General features: G+C 37.6%; 1 protein-coding gene across 2 annotated transcripts in view; it reads left to right on the plus strand.

The window, feature by feature from the left end:
- Positions 1-6,922, plus strand: part of MSH3 (mutS homolog 3) — a 141,119-nt gene extending 134,197 nt beyond the window's left edge. For both annotated transcript variants that reach the window (XM_033110824.1, XM_033110825.1), the window contains exon 24: positions 1,496-6,922. In XM_033110824.1, the coding sequence (XP_032966715.1) occupies positions 1,496-1,604 (109 nt within the window). In that variant the 3' untranslated portion in view covers positions 1,605-6,922. The remainder of the gene's footprint in view (positions 1-1,495) is intronic.
- The last annotated feature ends 2,817 nt before the right edge of the window (positions 6,923-9,739 follow it).

Raw genomic sequence — 9,739 nt, forward strand, 5'->3', positions numbered from 1 at the left:
CAAATGATGCCATGTTTCCCCGAAAATAAGACCTAGCAGGGCAATCAGCTCTAATGCATCTTTTAGAGCAAAAATTAATATAAGACCCAGTCTTATTTTTCTATAACATAAGACCGGGTATAATATAATATATATAATATAATATAATAATATAATAAATATAGCATAATACTGGGTATAATATATAATATTATATATTATAATTAAGTATAATATATAATTAATTATATATTATATTATATATTAATTTTCTTATATTAATTTTCGCTCCAAAAGACACATTAAAGCTGATTGTCCGGCTATTTTTGGGGAAACACGGTATAGTCAGTGATGGCCTATTTCTAATTATGTTACAAAATAGATTAATAAAATTTTTCCAGAGAGAAAAGTAATCATCTATGAGAGTTTAAAAAATTAGCTCTAGTTCTTTGCAAAGTCCAAAAACAACTTTAAATCCTCTTTTATTGTCTTATTATTATTTTTCTCTTTCTCTAAAAAAACTAGAATAAAACCCTACTACAAAAGATACATTGCAAGGTGGCAATAAAATATGATAGTTTATACTTGTTGCTACTATATAGCCTATAAAGCAAGAGCAGTAAAATTCACAGATTATTTATAAATATTTTAACTTTTCCAACTGTTATGTGACATTTTGAAATCTAGAAAGTTATCTTGACAAGACAGAATTGTAGGAAGAGGTTGCATTGGGATAGAATCTGTTTATCAGGATACTGTATTTGTTGTTTTACTTTTTCACTAAAAGTGGTTAACTCATCGATTCTATTGGCCACATTAAAGAAAGCGAACCAAATCTTACACGTTGATGTTGGTTTGTTGTGATAGCTAATTGATAGTTTATTGAATGCTTACTGGGCACAGAAACAAGTCTGGGTAGTCATTTGCAGCAGCCCAGACACTGTCCCAGTTATTGTTCTTATTTCTTTATATTCATTAACTCACTCCTTTTGACAACCTTGTGAGATAGGTACTGTTGTGATACACATGTTATAATTGGGGGAAATGAGGCCAAGCAAGGATAGGAAACCGATCAGGAAACCAGAGTCACACAGCGGGTGGAGCAGTAATTGGAACTCAGAGACGGCTCCAGACCCGTAACACTTACGTTGGCTGCTTTCTGCACAAAAAAGCAGGTCTGTGTTATGTTGGCATTTTACTCTTTCATGAGCTGGCTTTATTTTATTAAATCAGTTTGGCTTTTCATCCTGGGAGCACACACAGCCCCTAGCGGGAGTTAGAAGAGGAAGGAAGCTGGGCCCTCCCTGCCCGGAGGCTGTAGTGCTGATCAATAACCTTGGTCCTTTGGTTATGGCAGCAGCGCTGACAACTCCTTTCCCCAGAAGCCTGACAGCTTCCTAACCACAGAGCCCTGCCTGGTGTTCTAATGTCCTAGGCTTTTCATAGCTTTCAGTGAGATGTATTGTCCCCCAACACTTTCATTTATAAAATAAGTAGTGTTTTATTTTCTCTCCAGGAAAAGGCTAAAGTGTTTTGCAACGTTATGGACGATAAATGATGTAAAGGACCTGCAAAAGTGGACAGACCAGTTTGAAATGGAAGAAATTACAGACTTCTCTTCCTGATTAAAATGAAGATTACATTTTGAACAAAAACTACAGAATAAAAAGAACACCCACTGTACAAAACAACTCTCCATGACAGTCCATCTTTGTGTGAGCATAAAACATGACAATGGGATATTCCTATTGGAAACTGAGAGCTTTTGTGTAGAAAGTCTGTTTCAGGTTCCCATCGTGTTAAAATATAAACACTTTTGAATATTAAGGTGTCTCTTATGTAATTAGAAAATTTCATGGCCAGTAAGCGTCACATAAAATCAAAACCTGATGTGCAGTTAATGAGTTTTTAGAGAGTGCTCTAAAAATTTAATTTATATTTTTATTTGTGTCAGTTTAGATAATTTGCAACTGGGTGAAATGTCTGGCAAGAATTTACCTTTACATTTGAACTAAGATAATTTTATAGTCCCACCAATTTATTCACTATAAGCATTTTTAACAGGAAATAGACATATCAAGCTTTCAGAACTAGACCACAGAAGGAATAAAGTCATATGAAATTTGAAAAGTTAAATATTGTCAGTTTTAAACAATTTAAAGATTGTTGGATGAAATTATCTGTCATTCAAGTAATAAACATTTAATGAATACTTGCTATAAATTATATATTTTTTGTTGACTTTTTGGGTTTTTAACTAACTGGCAATTGTTACTTTTAAGGTTTAATTAAGGAACCAAGATTACTGCTCCTCTGAAATACACAAAACTGAGCTTATTCATTTTGGACCTTTCTATTAACCAATATAGCAAATGCATGGTCACTCTGGTATTGAACGTTATAGCTTTGTTGATTCATACACGTAACAGCGATCCTTCCTTTCATATTTAGGGTAACAAGTGCTCCTGTGTCCCTGAGATTTTTACAGCACTTAAAATCTGGCTTCTCATATCCATGTACTTTTTGTTTCCAAATAACGATCTTGCACAAAGGCTCTCCATCTTATTTCCCACCCATTTATTATTCCTGCTCAGTTAAATGTCTCCCACACGTTTTATGGGCATATATCTAATTCCTTCTGTAGATTATTTCCTACAGTGACCCTAACTGTGACCCCTGGACATGGGAGTCAATATAGGTTCCCCAAGTTGATGAAGAGCAGGTGGTTGCTACACTTTGGAGTCACATTTTAGTCTCTGATTCCCCACCATTTTGGAGTTAGAGTAGGATGTAATTTAATTCATTCTACCATCCCTCCAGAAATATTAACATAATAGTGAAATTCTCAAAAGTGTATCAAAAAAGAATTAGTTGGAATTTACTTTTTAAAAAAGAACAATACTTTTTAAACAATGTTTCAATATACTATATGACTGTAAATGTTTTATATTCTTTCTAATGAGATTTCAAAGATGACCTTACTGGCAGGCCAGCAAGAAAAGGAGATGAATCCAGGAGTGTCACACCCAGGCCTGAGGGAGCTACAGGGACCAGCAATCACTGCTGATGTCCAAGTGGACATTCCGGGCCATCTCTGGCTTGCCCAGGTCAGTGTCAACATTCAAGCAGGTGAGGATTCCAGGTGCATTGTCTCCTGGCAGTGGCAGTAGAGTGTCGGGCAAGTGACAGTGTGAAACATTACAAGGCAGATTCTCTAACATGAAGCAGGACGTCAGTCAGCCAGCCAGTTGGCAGGAGGTCAAACTTCCTCCAAGTTTGGGAGAAGACCAGCACGGCTAACTGCGTTTCTAAGTGAGGGGCATTTCCAGCCAAGTAACGGAGTTGTGGACGGGAGAGTAGTGGCCAAGTCCCAGCGACCAACGTAGACTTCATAGATGCCGTGGAGACCAGCCGGAAAGACGCAATTGACTGGGTACATACTCCAGATACCAAACTGAGCAGTTCTAAAGTTAGAGATAGCATCTCTATGATACTTAGTTCATTCCTTTTGGATATATACCTAGAAGTGGGATTGCTGGATCATATGATAGTTCTGTTTTTAATTTTTTGAGGAACCCCATACTGTTTTCCATAGTAGGTGTACCAGCGTACCTCCCCGCCACCAGTACACAAGGGTTCCCCTTTTCCCCACACCGTCACCAACACTTGTTATTACTTATCTTTTCGATAATAGCCATCCTAACAAATGTGAAGTGATATTGATATCTCATTTTGCTTTTGATTTGCATTTCTCCGATGGTTACAGTTTTAGAACATTTTCATCACCCTAGAAAAAGATACCTACACTCATAAGCAGTCACTCTTCATTCCTCCCTCAAATCCCCAACCCTGGACAGCCACTAATCTGCTTTCTGTCTCTATAGATTTGCTTATACTCATACTTCATATGAACAGAATGCTACCATATGTGGTCTTTGTATCTGGCTTCTTTCATTTAACATACCTGTCTCAAGGTTCAGCCATGTTGTGGCATGTAACAGTACTTCACTCTTTTCTACTGCTGAAAACTACTCTGTTTTATGTATTTACCATATTTTATTTATCCATTCATCAGCGTATGCACTTTCGGGTTGTTTCTTTTTTTGGCTATTATGAATAATTCTGCTGTGAACATTCATGTGTATGGTTTTTATGTGGCAATGCGTAGGATTTTTTTTTTAATTTTTATTGAGGAATATTGGGAAACTGTGTGTTTTTCCAGGACCCATCAGCTCTATGTCAAGTCACTGCTTTCAATCTAGTTGTGGAGGGCGCAGCTCACTGGTCCATGTGGGAATCGAACTGGCGACCTTGGTGCCATGAGCACTGCCCTCCAACCACTGAGTCAACCGGCCTCCCAGGATTTTTTTTTAAAGCTCCCTCAAATCTAATGTGCAGTGGTTTGTGAACTACTGGTCTCAGTGATTACAAATGACTAAACCATATTTGTCATTGGATTGAGAGTCATTTCGTCTCTCTCTTCCCTGCTTTATCTATCACTTAGGGCAAAGCATGACATATGGTAGACTCCCAATGTTTTTTGACAGAGAAAAGAAAAACCAAACTCTTTCAGGTTAGAAACCCAATGAAAGACTTTATCTTTTCATAATCAGGACACCATTTCACTAGGGAGTTGAGGTCCACACGTAAGTACTATATATGTTAAAAAAAATAAAATAAAAATTTCTCCTGACAATTTGTCCAAGTTTGAGCCTGTTGTCATGGTTTATAGTGGTGATGGAGCTGGTGAAACTGCCCGCTGCATGAATTCCAGAGTAGAGACTAGATTGAATCCAATGTGGTCTACAAATTAATGTTGACATTTACTAAGTTCTACGATCAATATTAATTACTGCTGTGCTATGGAATTATAAAAGTGCTATTTAATATTCCACACCAAGGATCTGGGTAGAGAGAGAAAGGAACTTAATACCATCTGTGGTCTCTAACTTTATAATTACTGTCAATTCCTCTTTGGAACACTCTAGTTCATATAGTTGTTCCCCCCTTATCCACAGTTCTGCTTTCCATGGTTTCAGGTTCCCGCAGTTAACTGCAGTCTGAAAATATTTGATGGAAAATCCCAGAAATAAACAATTCATAAGTTTTAAATTGCACACCGTTCTGAGCAATGTGATGAAATCTCTTGCAGTCCTGTTCCATCCCACCCAGGATGTGAACCATCCCTTTGTCCAGTGTATCATTGCTGTATATGCTCCCCGTCTGTCAGTCAGTAGCTGTCACAGTTATCAGATAGACTGTTGAGGTATCACCGTGCTTGTGCTCAACTAACCCCTATGATACTTAATAATGGCCCCCAAATGCAAGAGTAGTGATGCTGGCAATTCATATATGCCAAAGAGAAGCCGTAAGCGCTTCTTTAAGTGAAAAGGTATGTATGTACAGAAAGCAACACGGTATATATAAGGTTCAGTATTATCCATGGTTTCAGGCATCCACTGGAGGTCTTGGAACACAACCGCCACAAATAAGGGAGATTCCTATATGTGATTATTGTTAGGTTTATTAATGTCCAGAGATGTATTACGATTAGGGGGATACCCATTCTAGTTTGCCTGGGACAGTCCTGGTCTCTGTCTGTTTTCCTGGCATATTTATTAAAAGGCTCTTTTACTCAAAGGTGCCCTGTTCTGAATAACAGATTATATAGTTACCCTAGTTACAGGTGCTATTTCATGGGCACACTCAATGACTTAATAAATTTTAAATGTCGTCTTAAAAAAATCCATTTTTTTCCTCACCCATGGTATAACCTGATTTTTATCCCCCAAACCTGCCAATTGTTTTTGTCTGTTCACAATAAATGCCTTATATTGTGGCATTTAGAAACTACTACTCTCTCCACTTGGCATGGCAGAGCTTTACTACCTGATCTACCTTTGAGACTTCCTCCCTGAAGATAACTTGTCATCTGCCTTGTTTCTGTGATATCATGGTGAGGAAGTTGCACCTGCTTGACTTCATGAGACACCCTGCCGGGCCTCCTTCCTGCAGAATAATTACTGCATCTGGGAGGAAGAGTGCTTTCCTCTAGTCGCTTTGTACTTTCTTCACATACTCCCTTCATTGTCTTTGACTATATCGTCTTTTTTTTTTTTTGACATTGGAACAGTCTCATTTCTACATCAGAAATATTGTGTGCCATTTATTTTAGCCTGCTTCTCAGCTTCAAGCTCCTTTTTTTAAAACCTCACTTCCATGAGGCTCCCTCACTGGATGTAGAGATGTCCCTGCCTTCATCTGAATCACCTAAGGAGGTTTTTAAACACATATTTCTAGGTCACTCGGGCTTAACTGAATTCAAATCTCTCAGGTTAGTTCACAACAGGGATATCCATCAACATTAATTTCTGTCCTCCTTTCTTCTTTCCCATTTTTCTCTCCCCTTTCCTTTTCTTACCTTTCCCTACATGGTGAGTGATTTTTGTCTCCAAACAAATTTGCTAAAAATCGTATTCCTTAGATCATAACCCCTCTCCAAGATTCTGTCTGATTCAGTAGGTCTGGCGTGGGTCCCAGGGAACTTTATGATTTTTTTAAGTAGACTTTTTAAAAAAAGCAGTTTTAGGTTCACGGAGCAGAAAGTACAGATAGTTCCCATGTACCTCCCCCTGCTCGCACAAGCCCAGCGTCCCTCACTACCGACATCCCCCGTCAGAGTGCCACAGCTGTCATAGTGGATACCCTACGTCGTCACTTAAGGCCCACAGTACATATGTTAGTCTTCACTCTTGGTGGTGTACATTCTATGGGTTTTGACAAATGTATAATGACATGTATCCACTATTATAGTATCACACAGAGTACTTTCACTGCCTACAAACCTTCTGTGCTCTGCATGTTCATCTCTTTTCTCTAACCCCTGACAACCAGTGATCTTTTTACTATCTTCATAGTTTTGCTTTTTCCAAAATGTCATGGATTTGGGATCATATAGTATATCTTTTTCAGATTGTCTTCTTTCACTCAGTAATATGTATTTAAATTTCCTCTGTGTTTTTCATGGCTTGATGTCTCATTTATTTTTTAGCACTGAATAACATTTCATTCTCTGGATATTACAATAGTTTATGCTTTTACCTGCTGAAGGACATTGTAATTATGTCCAAGTGTTGGTTATTATGAATAAAGCTACTATAAATATCTGTGTGGGTTTTTGTGTGGACATAGTTTTGAGTTCATTTGGGTAAATACCAAAGAGTGTGATTGCTAGAACATATGTCAAGAGTATGTTTAGTTTTGTAAGAAACCGCCAAACTGTCTTCCAAAGTAATGGAAATGGCTATACCATTTTCCATTCACGAGAACAATGAGAGTTCCTGTTGCTTCATGCCCTTGTCAGCATTTGGTGTTGTCAGTGTTTTGGATTTTGGCCATTCTAATCGGTGTGTAGTAGTATCTCATTTGTTTTAATTTGCAATTTCTTAATAATATATGATTCTGAGCATCTTTTCATACAAGGGCTGACAATTAAGTTCGCAAACTCATCCTAGAAAAAGTGCTGCATACCTCACTGATGAATGTCACTATGGTCACCTTCGAAGTACTCCCCTTGGGAAGCTATGCACCGACACCAGCCACTAGTGCCTAGTCCACCCTTCAAAGCAATTTTGGGACTCTTTCTGGAATGGCCATCAGAGTCGGTCATTATATTACCCTTGATGTCCTGAATGTCATCAAAATGTCTTCTTTTCAATATTTCCTTTATCTTCAGCTAAAGAAGTCATTGGGGGCCAGATCATGTGAGTAGGGAGGGTGTTCCAATGCAGTTATTTGTTTACTGGCTGAAAACTCCATCACAGGCAGTGCCATGTGAGCTGGTACATTGTCAGAGGTAAGAGCCTTGAATAGTTGGTGAAAAGTTCAGGTCGTCTAACTTTTTCATGCAGCCTTTTCAGCACTTCCAAATTGTCAACTTGGTTAACTGTTTGTCCAGTTGATACAAACTCATAATGCATAATCCCTCTGATACCAAAAATGGTTAGCAACATCGTTGCAACAAGTTCACGAACTTGTCAGACCTCATACGCTTATTTACTGTGTGTATGTCTTCTTTGGTGAGGTGTGTGTTCAGTCCTTCTGTCCTTCTTCCCCTTTTTTAATTGGGTGGTTCATTTTATTGTTGAGTTTTAGGAATTCTTTGTATATTTTGAATGACAGTCACTTATCAGCTATGTCTTTTGCAAGTATTTTCTCTCAGGCTGTGGCTTGTCTTCTCATTCTCTTGACAGTGTCTTTGGTGGAGCAAAAGTTTTTAATTTTAATGAAGGCCAACTTATCAGCTATTTCTTTCATGGATCATGCCTTTGCTGTTGTATCTAAAAAGGCGTTACATACCCAAGCTCATCTAGATTTTCTCCTCTGTTATCCTTGAGGTGATTTATAGTTTTGCGTTTTACACGTAGGTCTATGATCCATTCTGAGTTAATTTTGTGAAAGATGTAAGGTTTATATCTAGATTCATTTTTTTTAAGGTAGACTTTATTTTTAGAGCAGTTTTTAGTTTCAGCAAAATTTAGCAGAAAGTAGAGAGGAAACTGTATTTATGAAATGAGTATCATTAAGTGATTCTGATGCAAATAGTTCAAGACTCGAGTTTTGAGAACCATCGTCATAACGCCTTCAAATTCTTATTCATCAGAAGAAGCATCTCTGCAAATACCAATGGACCTTTAATTTCTCCAAACTGTTTGGATTTCGTTTTAACAGAATATCAGGCAAAAGCAACCATTTAAAGTTGCGTTTATGTGTTAGGAGATTTAAAGGAATGTTTATAAAGAGCATGCATGATGCCTCAAGCAGTTCGTAAAATACCATTACCTCAAGCTGTAATGGTATTTTATATTCTAAATAATATTCAACACAGTCTATAGCATAATCAGGAAGGGAAATAATGGAACTATTCCCTGGTACTAACTCTGCTTCGTGATCTGAGCACTACAATTTTCCAATGATCAATAGCTTAGGTGTTAGTATACAAGCTAAGTTCTAAAATGTTCTCTCACTGTAGGTACAAAAACATGATAATCTTAGTCAGATAGCAGTTGTTGATGGATCCAATAGCACTAAGCCTTTTTTGAGGCTCCAAGGACATTCATCTAATTATGACGTGCCTGATCATTAATTGTAATATGAGCGACACTGCATCTGATGTTCATACAACTAAGGCTCCGTGGCTCAGTGCAAAGATCACTAGACACAGAGTCAGCAGACCGCCTCTGGTCCTGCCTGGCCCTGCCCTTTAGTACCTTTAAAGAAGTCATATAAAATATGTCTGGGACTTGATTTTTTTCCTCTGTAAAATTTGAATCAGAATAGTAATAAATGCCTTGCTTATTTCATAGCATTATTCTAAGGATGTTTATCTCATATGATGATTGTAAGGGTCACCTAGAAAATGAATGGGAAAGGGCCTCATAAACTATAAAATGCTTATGGATATCAAATATCTGTTACAAAATGATATACTTGTTGTTTGAGCCTGACTGGTAGAGGTGCCTAGACTAAATAGCCCTAGTAAGAAATCACACAATACTGGTATTGAATATATTATGAACATACTTAATGTCATTACATATTTTAGGGAGACAATCTAATTTGGGGTAGTCTCTAAAATAATATTAAAACTTCTCTCTCGTAGAATCAAGAGTGATCATACATAACTAGGCTCTGAGCACTGAGTAAGTGAGTATTCAAGGCAGTTTGACTCTAGAATCCTCATGTTTAACAACCACACTTG

The sequence above is a fragment of the Rhinolophus ferrumequinum genome, chromosome 7, assembly GCF_004115265.2.
Source record: "Rhinolophus ferrumequinum isolate MPI-CBG mRhiFer1 chromosome 7, mRhiFer1_v1.p, whole genome shotgun sequence".
Lineage (NCBI taxonomy): Eukaryota > Metazoa > Chordata > Mammalia > Chiroptera > Rhinolophidae > Rhinolophus > Rhinolophus ferrumequinum.